This window comes from Salvelinus fontinalis, chromosome 36, assembly GCF_029448725.1.
Source record: "Salvelinus fontinalis isolate EN_2023a chromosome 36, ASM2944872v1, whole genome shotgun sequence".
In the NCBI taxonomy this organism is placed as follows: Eukaryota; Metazoa; Chordata; class Actinopteri; order Salmoniformes; family Salmonidae; genus Salvelinus; species Salvelinus fontinalis.
In genome coordinates, this window is record NC_074700.1 from 26,540,386 (window position 1) to 26,556,823 (window position 16,438).

The following is a 16,438-nucleotide window of genomic DNA, read 5'->3' on the forward strand; positions in this document are numbered from 1 at the left end:
TGTTCCTCTGCTTCATTTTAAGCGGTGTCCATGCCTGTGTCTACCTGCTCTGAGAGCTGTCTCAGTCCTGGTCAGGTAGTGTCTACCTGCTCTGAGAGCTGTCTCAGTCCTGGTCAGGTAGTGTCTACCTGCTCTGAGAGTTGTCTCAGTCCTGGTCAGGTAGTGTCGTAGTGTCTACCTGCTCTGAGAGCTGTCTCAGTCCTGGTCAGGTAGTGTCGTAGTGTCTACCTGCTCTGAGATCTGTCTCAGTCCTGGTCAGGTAGTGTCTACCTGCTCTGAGAGCTGTCTCAGTCCTGGTCAGGTAGTGTCGTAGTGTCTACCTGCTCTGAGAGCTGTCTCAGTCCTGGTCAGGTAGTGTCGTAGTGTCTACCTGCTCTGAGAGCTGTCTCAGTCCTGGTCAGGTAGTGTCTACCTGCTCTGAGAGCTGTCTCAGTCCTGGTCAGGTAGTGTCTACCTGCTCTGAGAGCTGTCTCAGTCCTGGTCAGGTAGTGTCGTAGTGTCTACCTGCTCTGAGAGCTGTCTCAGTCCTGGTCAGGTAGTGTCGTAGTGTCTACCTGCTCTGAGAGCTGTCTCAGTCCTGGTCAGGTAGTGTCGTAGTGTGTACCTGCTCTGAGAGCTGTCTCAGTCCTGGTCAGGTAGTGTCGTAGTGTCCACCTGCTCTGAGAGCTGTCTCAGTCCTGGTCAGGTAGTGTCTACCTGCTCTGAGAGCTGTCTCAGTCCTGGTCAGGTAGTGTCTACCTGCTCTGAGAGCTGTCTCAGTCCTGGTCAGGTAGTGTCGTAGTGTCTACCTGCTCTGAGAGCTGTCTCAGTCCTGGTCAGGCAGTGTCGTAGTGTCTACCTGCTCTGAGAGCTGTCTCAGTCCTGGTCAGGTAGTGTCGTATTGTCTACCTGCTCTGAGAGCCGTCTCAGTCCTGGTCAGGCAGTGTCGTAGTGTCTACCTGCTCTGAGAGCCGTCTCAGTCCTGGTCAGGTAGTGTCGTAGTGTCTACCTGCTCTGAGAGCTGTCTCAGTCCTGGTCAGGTAGTGTCGTAGTGTCTACCTGCTCTGAGAGCTGTCTCAGCCCTGGTCAGGTAGTGTCGTAGTGTGTACCTGCTCTGAGAGCCGTCTCAGCCTTAGTCAGGTAGTGTCGTAGTGTGTGTAGTTTGGCTGGCTGCTCCTCCAGTGATTTATGCTGCCAGATAGCTGATCCAGGACCTGCTGTTAACCTGATCTCCTTCCAGCGCTGCAGCAGCGAGAACAGCTCAGAGAACGACCTGGAGAAGAGGAAGAGAGAGGCAGAGAGAGGGATAGAGAGAGGGGGATGAGAGAGAGAGAGGGATGAGAGAGAGGGAGAGGGAGTGAGAGGGTGAGAGAGAGAGAGAGGACGAGAGTTTGCCTATCATTCATTCATTCATTCCAAGCTAATTCTATATGAGCATTGGCTGAAGCAGAAAGGGGGAGGGATGAGAGGGGGGGTGAGAGGGGGGAGACAGTTTGGCCACAACTCAATTATTTCTAATCTAGTTCAGTTAGCACTGGACAGTGTTAGATCAAGAGTGAAATATATATATATATGTTTAATTAGTTATGAAGGGTGTACGTCTGTTTAATTAGTTGTGAAGGGTGTACGTCTGTTTAATTAGTTATGAAGGGTGAAGGGTGTACGTCTGTTTAATTAGTTATGAAGGGTGTACGTCTGTTTAATTAGTTATGAAGGGTGTACGTCTGTTTAATTAGTTATGAAGTGTGTACGTCTGTTTAATTAGTTATGAAGGGTGTACGTCTGTTTAATTAGTTGTGAAGGGTGTACGTCTGTTTAATTAGTTACGAAGGGTGTACGTCTGTTTAATTAGTTATGAAGGGTGTACGTCTGTTTAATTAGTTACGAAGGGTGTACGTCTGTTTAATTAGTTATGAAGGGTGAAGGGTGTACGTCTGTTTAATTAGTTATGAAGGGTGTACGTCTGTTTAATTAGTTGTGAAGGGTGTACGTCTGTTTAATTAGTTATGAAGGGTGTACGTCTGTTTAATTAGTTATGAAGGCTGTACGTCTGTTTAATTAGTTATGAAGGCTGTACGTCTGTTTAATTAGTTATGAAGGCTGTACGTCTGTTTAATTAGTTATGAAGGGTGTACGTCTGTTTAATTAGTTATGAAGGGTGTACGTCTGTTTAATTAGTTATGAAGGGTCTACGTCTGTTTAATTAGTTATGAAGGGTCTACGTCTGTTTAATTAGTTACGAAGGGTGTACGTCTGTTTAATTAGTTATGAAGGGTGTACGTCTGTTTAATTAGTTATGAAGGGTGTACGTCTGTTTAATTAGTTATGAAGGCTGTACGTCTGTTTAATTAGTTATGAAGGGTGTACGTCTGTTTAATTAGTTATGAAGGGTGTACGTCTGTTTAATTAGTTATGAAGGGTCTACGTCTGTTTAATTAGTTATGAAGGGTGAAGGGTGTACGTCTGTTTAATTAGTTATGAAGGGTGTACGTCTGTTTAATTAGTTATGAAGGGTGTACGTCTGTTTAATTAGTTATGAAGGCTGTACGTCTGTTTAATTAGTTATGAAGGGTGTACGTCTGTTTAATTAGTTATGAAGGGTGTACGTCTGTTTAATTAGTTATGAAGGGTCTACGTCTGTTTAATTAGTTATGAAGGGTGAAGGGTGTACGTCTGTTTAATTAGTTATGAAGGGTGTACGTCTGTTTAATTAGTTATGAAGGGTCTACGTCTGTTTAATTAGTTATGAAGGGTGTACGTCTGTTTAATTAGTTGTGAAGGGTGTACGTCTGTTTAATTAGTTGTGAAGGGTGAAGTGTGTACGTCTGTTTAATTAGTTATGAAGGGTGTACGTCTGTTTAATTAGTTATGAAGGGTGTACGTCTGTTTAATTAGTTATGAAGGGTCTACGTCTGTTTAATTAGTTGTGAAGTGTGTACGTCTGTTTAATTAGTTGTGAAGGGTGTACGTCTGTTTAATTAGTTATGAAGGCTGTACGTCTGTTTAATTAGTTATGAAGTGTGTACGTCTGTTTAATTAGTTATGAAGGGTGTACGTCTGTTTAATTAGTTATGAAGGGTGAAGGGTGTACGTCTGTTTAATTAGTTACGAAGGGTGTACGTCTGTTTAATTAGTTATGAAGGGTGAAGGGTGTACGTCTGTTTAATTAGTTATGAAGGGTGTACGTCTGTTTAATTAGTTATGAAGGGTGAAGGGTGTACGTCTGTTTAATTAGTTATGAAGGGTGAAGGGTGTACGTCTGTTTAATTAGTTATGAAGGGTGTACGTCTGTTTAATTAGTTATGAAGGGTGAAGGGTGTACGTCTGTTTAATTAGTTATGAAGGGTGAAGGGTGTACGTCTGTTTAATTAGTTATGAAGGGTGTATGTCTGTTTAATTAGTTATGAAGGGTGTACGTCTGTTTAATTAGTTACGAAGGGTGTACGTCTGTTTAATTAGTTATGAAGGGTGAAGGGTGTACGTCTGTTTAATTAGTTATGAAGGGCGAAGGGTGTACGTCTGTTTAATTAGTTATGAAGGGTGTACGTCTGTTTAATTAGTTATGAAGGGTGTACGTCTGTTTAATTAGTTATGAAGGGTGTACGTCTGTTTAATTAGTTGTGAAGGGTGTACGTCTGTTTAATTAGTTATGAAGTGTGTACGTCTGTTTAATTAGTTATGAAGGGTGAAGGGTGTACGTCTGTTTAATTAGTTATGAAGGGTGTACGTCTGTTTAATTAGTTATGAAGGGTGTACGTCTGTTTAATTAGTTATGAAGGGTGAAGGGTGTACGTCTGTTTAATTAGTTATGAAGTGTGTACGTCTGTTTAATTAGTTATGAAGGGTGTACGTCTGTTTAATTAGTTATGAAGGGTGAAGGGTGTACGTCTGTTTAATTAGTTATGAAGTGTGTACGTCTGTTTAATTAGTTATGAAGGGTGAAGGGTGTACGTCTGTTTAATTAGTTATGAAGTGTGTACGTCTGTTTAATTAGTTATGAAGGGTGTACGTCTGTTTAATTAGTTATGAAGGGTGAAGGGTGTACGTCTGTTTAATTAGTTATGAAGTGTGTACGTCTGTTTAATTAGTTATGAAGGGTGTACGTCTGTTTAATTAGTTATGAAGGGTGTACGTCTGTTTAATTAGTTATGAAGGGCGTACGTCTGTTTAATTAGTTGTGAAGGGCGTACGTCTGTTTAATTAGTTAAGAAGGGTGTACGTCTGTTTAATTAGTTACGAAGGGTGTACGTGTTTCTGACCTGTGGAACCCTCCGCGCAGCATCTCTACACAGACGTTCTGCCTCACGCTGTTACGGAACCTGACAACAGAGAGGACGTAAAACCTGAACTAAGAGCGAAAAACATTAAAGAACAACTTCCTGTTACTGCTCGTAAACACCCACCTGTACTGGGTACCGTACTTATTCATCTAGTTAGGATTTCCCACACAGCTTAGCAGGTAGAGTGGGCAACTTTGGAACTTTCAGGGGCGTGAGGAAGAAACGTGTTGAAGGTATATTCCTTGGAAAATAGTTTTATGTGAAAACCAGACTTTCTGCACTGTTTTGTTCAAATAATTTGTTAAATTTAGTATAGTATACGCTTCAGTCTTAAGCATCCTAGTTGAAGGCTTCAAAGGTTAGCATGATGTGATCCTGGTTGGTAATCCAACTGACTATAGGCTACTAACCTGGCAATCCAACTGACTATAGGCTACTAACCTGGCAATCCAACTAACTGTAGGCTACTAACCTGGCAATCCAACTGACTATAGGCTACTAACCTGGCAATCCAACTGATTATAGGCTACTAACCTGGCAATCCAACTGATTATAGGCTACTAACCTGGCAATCCAACTGATTATAGGCTACTAACCTGGCAATCCAACTGATTATAGGCTACTAACCTGGCAATCCAACTGACTATAGGCTACTAACCTGGCAATCCAACTGACTATAGGCTACTAACCTGGCAATCCAACTGATTATAGGCTACTAACCTGGCAATCCAACTGATTATAGGCTACTAACCTGGCAATCCAACTGACTATAGGCTACTAACCTGGCAATCCAACTGACTATAGGCTACTAACCTGGCAATCCAACTGATTATAGGCTACTAACCTGGCAATCCAACTGATTATAGGCTACTAACCTGGCAATCCAACTGACTATTGGCTACTAACCTGGCAATCCAACTGATTATAGGCTACTAACCTGGCAATCCAACTGATTATAGGCTACTAATCTGGCAATCCAACTGACTATAGGCTACTAACCTGGCAATCCAACTGACTATAGGCTACTAACCTGGCAATCCAACTGACTATAGGCTACTAACCTGGCAATCCAACTGACTATAGGCTACTAACCTGGCAATCCAACTGACTATTGGCTACTAACCTGGCAATCCAACTGATTATAGTCTACTAACCTGGCAATCCAACAGACTATAGGCTACTAACCTGGCAATCCAACTGACTATAGGCTACTAACCTGGCAATCCAACTGACTATAGGCTACTAACTTGGCAATCCAACTGATTATAGGCTACTAACCTGGCAATCCAACTGATTATAGGCTACTAACCTGGCAATCCAACTGACTATAGGCTACTAACCTGGCAATCCAACTGATTATAGGCTACTAACCTGGCAATCCAACTGATTTTAGGCTACTAACCTGGCAATCCAACTGATTATAGGCTACTAACCTGGCAATCCAACTGATTATAGGCTACTAACCTGGCAATCCAACTGACTATAGGCTACTAACCTGGCAATCCAACTGATTATAGGCTACTAACCTGGCAATCCAACTGATTATAGGCTACTAACCTGGCAATTCAACTGACTATTGGCTACTAACCTGGCAATCCAACTGATTATAGGCTACTAACCTGGCAATTCAACTGATTATAGGCTACTAACCTGGCAATCCAACTGATTATAGGCTACTAACCTGGCAATCCAACCAAAACAAACAGTTACTAATCACACGTTGCTATTTATCGCTGACCAGCAGATGTCACTAATGTGCACTGCACCGGATAATGACGCTCAGAGAAATTAACCTATTTTTTGACACAATTGGCTGAAAAGCCTCAATGCTTCAGGAAGCTTTGTTTCCCCATCACTACCTTTAGCTGGCGGCATTCATGGACAGACAGGGGAACAGGGCTTTGAAGTGAAGTAGACAATCACCCAGCATTGCACTGCAGGTCACCCAGCATTGGGTGGTTTGTGGTGAACTCTACTGGTGAACATGTGAACTGCACTGAATTGAGCTGAGCAGCGAAGCGCATAAATAGACCTAGACACATAATAAACAAATGAATTAACTTACAGGGCGATTCAACTGATTATAGGCAAATGAATTGACTTACAGAGCAATTCAACTGATTATAGGCAAATGAATCAACTTACAGGGCGATTCAACTGATTATAGGCAAATGAATTGACTTACAGAGCGATTCAACTGATTATAGGCAAATTAATTGACTTACAGAGCGATTCAACTGATTATAGGCAATTGAATCAACTTACAGGGCGATTCAACTGATTATAGGCAAATGAATTGACTTACAGGGCGATTCAACTGATTATAGGCAAATGAATTGACTTACAGGGAGATTCAACTGATTATAGGCAAATGAATTGACTTACAGAGCGATTCAACTGATTATAGGCAAATGAATTGACTTATAGGGAGATTCAACTGATTATAGGCAAATGAATTGACTTACAGAGCGATTCAACTGATTATAGGCAAATGAATTGACTTACAGAGCGATTCAACTGATTATAGGCAAATGAATTGACTTACAGGGCGATTTCATCCTTGGAAACAGTTGGGGTCTGGCTTCTTGTAGGCTGAGGTGTTTCAGTTTCGTTCCCCTTTTTCTGCATCCTAAAAACATGTGTAGGCCTTGGTCAATGTAATGTCTGTAATATCAATAAACTACTTTATTATAGATGGATAATGTCTGTAATATCAATAAACTACTTTATTATAGATGGATAATGTCTGTAATATCAATAAACTACTTTATTATAGATGGATAATGTCTGTAATATCAATAAACTACTTTATTATAGATGGATAATGTCTGATATCAACTAACTACTGTATTATAGACGGGTAATGTCTGTAATATCAACTATCTACTTTATTATAGACGGATAATGTCTGTAATATCAACTATCTACTGTATTATAGACGGATAATGTCTGTAATATCAACTAACTACTGTATTATAGACGGATAATGTCTGATATCCATTAACTACTGTATTATAGACGGATAATGTCTGATATCCATTAACTACTGTATTATAGACGGATAATGTCTGTAATATCAACTAACTACTGTATTATAGATGGGTAATGTCTGATATCAACTAACTACTGTATTATAGACGGGTAATGTCTGTTATCAACTAACTACTGTATTATAGACGGGTAATGTCTGTAATATCAACTAACTACTGTATTATAGACGGGTAATGTCTGTTATCAACTAACTACTGTATTATAGACGGGTAATGTCTGTAATATCAACTAACTACTGTATTATAGACGGGTAATGTCTGTAATATCAACTAACTACTGTATTATAGACGGGTAATGTCTGTAATATCAACTAACTACTGTATTATAGACGGGTAATGTCTGTTATCAACTAACTACTGTATTATAGACGGGTAATGTCTGTAATATCAACTAACTACTGTATTATAGACGGGTAATGTCTGTAATATCAACTAACTACTGTATTATAGACGGGTAATGTCTGTTATCAACTAACTACTGTATTATAGACTGATAATGTCTGTAATATCAACTAACTACTGTATTATAGACGGGTAATGTCTGTAATATCAACTAACTACTGTATTATAGACGGGTAATGTCTGTAATATCAACTAACTACTGTATTATAGACTGATAATGTCTGTAATATCAATTAACTACTGTATTATAGACTGATAATGTCTGTAATATCAACTAACTACTGTATTATAGACTGATAATGTCTGTAATGTCAACTAACTACTTTATTATAGACGGATAATGTCTATAATATCAACTTACTACTGTATTATAGACGGGTAATGTCTGTAATATCAACTTACTACTGTATTATAGACGGATAATGTCTGTAATATCAACGAACTACTTTATTATAGACGGGTAATGTCTGTAATATCAACTAACTACTGTATTATAGACGGGTAATGTCTGTAATATCAACGAACTACTTTATTATAGACGGGTAATGTCTGTAATATCAACTAACTACTGTATTATAGACGGGTAATGTCTGTAATATCAACGAACTACTTTATTATAGACGGGTAATGTCTGTAATATCAACGAACTACTTTATTATAGACGGGTAATGTCTGTAATATCAACGAACTACTTTATTATAGACGGGTAATGTCTGTAATATCAACTAACTACTGTATTATAGACGGGTAATGTCTGTAATATCAATTAACTACTGTATTATAGACGGGTAATGTCTCTTATCAACTAACTACTGTATTATAGACGGGTAATGTCTGTAATATCAACTAACTACTGTATTATAGACGGGTAATGTCTGTAATATCAACTAACTACTGTATTATAGACGGGTAATGTCTGTAATATCAACTAACTACTGTATTATAGACGGGTAATGTCTCTTATCAACTAACTACTGTATTATAGACGGGTAATGTCTCTTATCAACTAACTACTGTATTATAGACGGGTAATGTCTGTAATATCAACTAACTACTGTATTATAGACGGGTAATGTCTGTTATCAACTAACTACTTAGACTATATTAATATTCAATGTTTATTAAAAGCATAAATACATTTGCACACATAAGCACTTGTCTCTCAGATATATTGTTACAGTTGTTGGCTAGCTAATACAGCGTTACACTTGTTGGCTAGCTAATACATCATTACACTTGTTGGCTAGCTAATACATCATTACACTTGTTGGCTAGCTAATACATCATTACAGTTGGCTAGCTAATACATCATTACAGTTGGCTAGCTAATACATCATTACAGTTGGCTAGCTAATACATCATTAGACTTGTTGGCTAGCTAATAAATCATTACAGTTGGCTAGCTAATATATCATTACACTTGTTGGCTAGCTAACATATCGTTACAGTTGTTGGCTAGCTAATACATCATTACACTTGTTGACTAGCTAATACATCATTACAGTTGGCTAGCTAATACATCATTACAGTTGGCTAGCTAATACAGCGTTACAGTTGCTGGCTAGCTAATACATCATTACACTTGTTGGCTAGCTAATACATCATTACACTTGTTGGCTAGCTAATACATCATTACAGTTGGCTAGCTAATACAGCGTTACAGTTGTTGGCTAGCTAATACAGCGTTACACTTGTTGGCTAGCTAATACATCATTACAGTTGGCTAGCTAATACATCATTAAAGTTGGCTAGCTAATACATCATTACAGTTGGCTAGCTAATACATCATTAGACTTGTTGGCTAGCTAATAAATCATTACAGTTGGCTAGCTAATATATCATTACACTTGTTGGCTAGCTAATATATCGTTACAGTTGTTGGCTAGCTAATACATCATTACAGTTGGCTAGCTAATACATCATTACAGTTGGCTAGCTAATACATCATTACAGTTGGCTAGCTAATACATCATTACAGTTGGCTAGCTAATACATCATTACATTTGGCTAGCTAATACATCATTAGACTTGTTGGCTAGCTAATAAATCATTACAGTTGGCTAGCTAATATATCATTACACTTGTTGGCTAGCTAATATATCGTTACAGTTGTTGGCTAGCTAATACATCATTACACTTGTTGACTAGCTAATACATCATTACAGTTGGCTAGCTAATACATCATTACAGTTGGCTAGCTAATACAGCGTTACAGTTGCTGGCTAGCTAATACATCATTACACTTGTTGGCTAGCTAATACATCATTACACTTGTTGGCTAGCTAATATATCATTACACTTGTTGGCTAGCTAATACAGCGTTACACTTGTTGGCTAGCTAATACATCATTACACTTGTTGGCTAGCTAATACATCATTACACTTGTTGGCTAGCTAATACATCATTACAGTTGGCTAGCTAATACATCATTAGACTTGTTGGCTAGCTAATAAATCATTACAGTTGGCTAGCTAATATATCGTTACAGTTGTTGGCTAGCTAATACAGCGTTACAGTTGTTGGCTAGCTAATACATCGGTACACTTGTTGGCTAGCTAATACATCGTTACAGTTGTTGGCTAGCTAATACATCGTTACAGTTGTTGGCTAGCTAATACATCATTACACTTGCTGGCTAGCTAATACATCGTTACAGTTGTTGGCTAGCTAATACATCGTTACAATTGTTGGCTAGCTAATACATCGTCACAGTTGTTGGCTAGCTAATACATCATTACACTTGCTGGCTAGCTAATACATCGTTACAGTTGTTGGCTAGCTAATACATCGTTACAATTGTTGGCTAGCTAATACATCATCACAGTTGTTGGCTAGCCAATACATCATTACACTTGTTGGCTAGCTAATACATCATTACACTTGTTGGCTAGCTAATACATCATTACAGTTGGCTAGCTAATACATCATTAGACTTGTTGGCTAGCTAATAAATCATTACAGTTGGCTAGCTAATATATCGTTACAGTTGTTGGCTAGCTAATACATCATTACACTTGTTGGCTAGCTAATACATCATTACACTTGTTGGCTAGCTAATACATCATTACAGTTGGCTAGCTAATACATCATTACACTTGTTGGCTAGCTAATACATCATTACACTTGTTGGCTAGCTAATACATCGTTACACTTGTCGGCTAGCTAATACATCATTACACTTGTTGGCTAGCTAATACATCATTACAGTTGGCTAGCTAATACATCATTACACTTGTTGGCTAGCTAATACATCATTACACTTGTTGGCTAGCTAATACATCATTACAGTTGTTGGCTAGCTAATACATCATTACACTTGTTTGCTAGCTAATACATCATTACAGTTGGCTAGCTAATACATCATTACACTTGTTGGCTAGCTAATACATCATTACAGTTGGCTAGCTAATACATCATTACACTTGTTGGCTAGCTAATACATCATTACACTTGTTGGCTAGCTAATACATCATTACACTTGTTGGCTAGCTAATACATCATTACACTTGTTGGCTAACTAATACATCATTACACTTGTTGGCTAGCTAATACATCATTACACTTGTTGGCTAGCTAATACATCATTACAGTTGGCTAGCTAATACATCATTACACTTGTTGGCTAGCTAATACATCATTACACTTGTTGGCTAGCTAATACATCATTACACTTGTTGGCTAGCTAATACATCATTACAGTTGTTGGCTAGCTAATACATCATTACACTTGTTGGCTAGCTAATACATCATTACAGTTGGCTAGCTAATACATCATTACACTTGTTGGCTAGCTAATACATCATTACACTTGTTGGCTAGCTAATACATCATTAGACTTGTTGGCTAGCTAATACATCATTAGACTTGTTGGCTAGCTAATACATCATTACAGTTGGCTAGCTAATACATCATTACACTTGTTGGCTAGCTAATACATCATTACACTTGTTGGCTAGCTAATACATCATTACACTTGTTGGCTAGCTAATACATCATTACACTTGTTGGCTAGCTAATACATCATTACACTTGTTGGCTAGCTAATACATCATTACACTTGTTGGCAAGCTTGCGAATTTGAGCCATATTAGCATAGACGTGATACCAGTCAAAACCCCTCAAAACAAGACTTAGTATCAAGAAGATAAAACAAGGCAACATTAAATATGTCGTCCCCCACGAATGATGCAGCCCCCTCTCCCCCTTGGACCAATTGGGATATTGCGTGTGACTAACACATTTCAGTTAATGACTATAGCTCATCCCATTGGGCCAATCAATGTAATGTTGTAAACACCGGATCTCTATGACAAGTTGAATTTCTCTATGGCTATTGGTTGGGCCAGTGCTCTCTGAGATATCGCATGTGACTGACTAATGTACAAACATACTAAAGGCCAGAGAGAGAGAGATCCACAGTACCCTCCGTAGGAGACAACTAACTGAAACGAACCAGGTACGATTCCCCACATGGCAGCTTCTTGTCATTGTTGCTAGCTATCTGGCCATCCAGAATCATGGCAGCTTCTTGTCATTGTTGCTATCTGGCCATCCAGAATCATGGCAGCTTCTTGTCATTGTTGCTATCTGGCCATCCAGAATCATGGCAGCTTCTTGTCATTGTTGCTAGCTATCTGGCCATCCAGATTCATGGCAGCTTCTTGTCATTGTTGCTAGCTATCTGGCCATCCAGAATCATGGCAGCTTCTTGTCATTGTTGCTATCTGGCCATCCAGAATCATGGCAGCTTCTTGTCATTGTTGCTAGCTATCTGGCCATCCAGAATCATGGCAGCTTCTTGTCATTGTTGCTATCTGACCATCCAGAATCATGGCAGCTTCTTGTCATTGTTGCTATCTGGCCATCCAGAATCATGGCAGCTTCTTGTCATTGTTGCTATCTGGCCATCCAGAATCATGGCAGCTTCTTGTCATTGTTGCTAGCTATCTGGCTATCCAGAATCATGGCAGCTTCTTGTCATTGTTGCTATCTGGCCATCCAGAATCATGGCAGCTTCTTGTCATTGTTGCTATCTGGCCATCCAGAATCATGGCAGCTTCTTGTCATTGTTGCTATCTATCTGCCCATCCAGAATCATGGCAGCTTCTTGTCATTGTTGCTAGCTATCTGGCCATCCAGAATCATGGCAGCTTCTTGTCTCTGTTGCTATCTATCTGCCCATCCAGAATCATGGCAGCTTCTTGTCATTGTTGCTAGCTATCTGGCCATCCAGAATCATGGCAGCTTCTTGTCATTGTTGCTAGCTATCTGGCCATCCAGAATCATGGCAGCTTCTTGTCATTGTTGCTAGCTATCTGGCCATCCAGATTCATGGCAGCTTCTTGTCATTGTTGCTAGCTATCTGGCCATCCAGAATCATGGCAGCTTCTTGTCATTGTTGCTATCTGGCCATCCAGAATCATGGCAGCTTCTTGTCATTGTTGCTAGCTATCTGGCCATCCGGATTCATGGCAGCTTCTTGTCATTGTTGCTAGCTATCTGGCCATCCAGAATCATGGCAGCTTCTTGTCATTGTTGCTAGCTATCTGGCCATCCAGAATCATGGCAGCTTCTTGTCATTGTTGCTAGCTATCTGCCCATCCAGAATCATGGCAGCTTCTTGTCATTGTTGCTAGCTATCTGCCCATCCAGAATCATGGCAGCTTCTTGTCGTTGTTGCTAGCTATCTGGCCATCCAGAATCATGGCAGCTTTTTATCATTGTTGCTAGCTATCTGGCCATCCAGAATCATGGCAGCTTCTTGTCATTGTTGCTAGCTATCTGGCCATCCAGAATCATGGCAGCTTCTTGTCATTGTTGCTAGCTATCTGGCCATCCAGAATCATGGCAGCTTCTTGTCATTGTTGCTAGCTATCTGACCATCCAGAATCATGGCAGCTTCTTGTCATTGTTGCTATCTGCCCATCCAGAATCATGGCAGCTTCTTGTCATTGTTGCCAGCTATCTGCCCATCCAGAATCATGGCAGCTTCTTGTCATTGTTGCTAGCTATCTGGCCATCCAGAATCAGGGCAGCTTCTTGTCATTGTTGCTAGCTATCTGGCCATCCAGAATCATGGCAGCTTCTTGTCATTGTTGCTAGCTATCTGGCCATCCGGATTCACGACACACTTCTGTCCCATTGAAGCGTGTGTATCGTTTTTTCTCTCTCGTGGTGTTGTCTCCTAACCCGTCTAATGTGGATGTAGGTTTGCTCTCAAATTCTAGGCGGACTTCTTCCTTCTCCCTACAGTTTTCAGAGATGTTCTGGCTCATGTGAACTACAATCCCCCACGCTGTGTTGTGTAACGTTTACAAACATCAATAACCATTGCTTGCCATACATCTACTGTAGAAATTTTGCACAGATCCATACAGCCTCCATCCGACAAAAAAAACGACACTTCGCTTGATAGCTAATTAGCACAGGTGGTTGCCTTTGCTTTCCATAAACAAGTACTGTAACATAAAGATATGGCTGTGTGGGGACCGTAACCCTATAAAGGTGTGTGGTCATTTAATTAAAATGTATTTCTCGCTGATATGTTTCCAAAACAGTACCACATCTGATCCGTGTTAATGTTTACTGGAAGCGTTGGGGCTCTCAACACAACTCCTCCATCAGAATATACTACGGTCAATAGGCGCTAAAGCAGTTAGCATCTGATCCGTGTTAATGTTTACTGGAAGCGTTGGGGCTCTCAACACAACTCCTCCATCAGAATATACTACGGTCAATAGGCGCTAAAGCAGTTAGCATCTATGAATGGAGTAGATATAGCCAAGTTAGACCACCCATGTTGCGCCTAAATGTGTGTGCGTACCTTCTAGTGGTCACTAGTGTGGTATATGGCCAATAGACTGTACCACGGCTAAGGGCTGTTCTTATTTCTGGACAGAGCCCCCAGCCGTGGTATATTGGCCATGAACCAGAAACCCCGGAAGTGCTTTATTGCTATTATAAACTGGTTACCAACGTAATTAGACCAGTAAAAATACATGTTTTGTCATACCCGTGGTATATGGTCTGATATACCATGACTGTCAGCTAATCAGCATTCGGGGCTCGAACCACACAGTTTCTGATATCGATTATAGCTTAGGCAGCTGGCCGCTAGATCTTCTCTAAATAGGCTTTATCGATTACAGCAAGCATCAAACGTATTATATATTTTTTATTATAGTTAGGCCTACTTGTGTATTTGAGGGTAGAAACACGACACAAATAAATACATAAATGAAAGGTTTCATTCTTATATCGACCCACCTGGACCATGGACTGGTCTGCTCTTGGGCAGGTGAGCGTTTGTCCAGTTTGTTGATGTCTGGTAGGAAGGTCACTTTTTGCCGCGGTGCGAATTCTGCACTCATCCTCTCCAGTTAATTTGCCAAAGTATGAAAACTTGGATTTATCAAGTCAATGTTCTATTTTGAAATTATACCGTGTTTGCATTATAATTCGGAAATTGAAACCTAAGCTGTCAACGACGTTGTAAAAGTAGTTTAGGACACTTTTCAAAAAAGTTAGAAAACTTCCATGATCAAATCTGCTTTTTCTCTGTGCGTTTATCCAACCAAGGCAGTCGCTATAGCAACACTTCCGGGAACGCAAGGAAAGTTCTACACTTTTGGCCATGTTCCAATACTGTTGAACTGCCTCCCTTTCTCTTCGTAATTTTCTTCTTTTTTTGTTGTAAATCACATAGAAAGACGAATCACTTAAAAAACGTTGACCCATGGGACATGGGAAGGAGAGGGGAGTATGTTTATTACAGGCTGCCAAATGTAACAAAAGCCGACTCTATTTTGGGGGAACTGTGTGTGTCTGTCTCTGTCTGCCTCTTTCTCACACTCTTTCTTTCTTCTCTCTCTCACTCATTGTGTGTCTCTCTCTGTGTGTGTGTGTGGTCCAATTAAATTTACATGTATTAATTTAGCTGCACATTCTATAAATATTTGGCAATTTCTTCAAATAGATGTTACAATAGACATAAATGTGCTTTCAAATAAAATAACAAGATTTTAATTAATTAATTTAAACAACAAAAGCAGGATGTAATTGGAAACCAATTTAATCAACTCGTGTTTTTAATATAGCCTTTTTTCCAGTGTTTGGACCAGTAAACTTGACTTCTGTGACTTGTTGTCTGATGGGTGAGTGGCTGTCTGTTTTCCCCTATCTAGCTCACTACTTTGGACCAGGGCCCCATAGGTCCAAACGGATTAGGCTGCCATTTGGGATGCAGTTAGACTCTCAGAACATCTCAGAACTAACCCATTTCTTACAGAAAATCACAAGGCGCCAGTCTAAGACACAGCTAGTTTATGATATTAACAATCACTAGATGAAGAGACACATTTTTTAATTCACAACTCAATACTATACAGATGAAGTGGTTTTTGTTTTATAACTGTGTGACTGGGAACTGCGACCAGAAAGTAGGTTCCACCGGTGGGTTTGGGGTGTTGAGGTCTGGTCTGCTATAGGAAACATGCTGCTTATGATTAGCCATACTAAGTCTGGTAAAACTAATAAGGACAACACACACACACACACACACACACACACACACACACACACTGGTGGAACTAAAAGAAACAATGAAACCGATGCGGTTCCTCTAATGAAACCTATATAGTGGAACAGCTGCTAGCTCAAAGACATGAGATCACCATTGAAGTGGTGTGATATGTTAGACTGTTAGCTTTTAATTAGCAGTGATATCA

The 16,438-nt window shown here is 39.8% G+C and overlaps 1 protein-coding gene across 1 annotated transcript; it reads right to left on the bottom strand.

Annotated features, from left to right (window-relative positions):
• Positions 1-1,065: 1,065 nt before the first annotated feature.
• Positions 1,066-15,718, bottom strand: LOC129835649 (tetratricopeptide repeat protein 29-like). The gene is made up of 4 exons (XM_055901370.1): positions 14,979-15,718; positions 6,805-6,888; positions 4,239-4,298; positions 1,066-1,252 (listed from the first exon to the last, which is right to left on the bottom strand). The coding sequence occupies exons 1-4, from the start codon at positions 15,080-15,082 to the stop codon at positions 1,066-1,068; spliced, it is 435 nt and encodes a 144-aa protein (XP_055757345.1). The 5' UTR covers positions 15,083-15,718.
• Positions 15,719-16,438: the final 720 nt, after the last annotated feature.

Bases quoted from the DNA above. Each gene is read 5' to 3' on its own strand.
- LOC129835649 (XM_055901370.1), bottom strand. From the start codon at position 15,082: ATGAGTGCAGAATTCGCACCGCGGCAAAAAGTGACCTTCCTACCAGAC. The intron at 6,889-14,978 runs GTGGGTCGATAT...ACATGTTTTTAG, and splicing joins CAGACCAGTCCATGGTCCAG to GATGCAGAAAAAGGGGAACG. The intron at 4,299-6,804 runs GTAAGTCAATTC...CTCTGTTGTCAG, and splicing joins TCCAAGGATGAAATCGCCCT to GTTCCGTAACAGCGTGAGGC.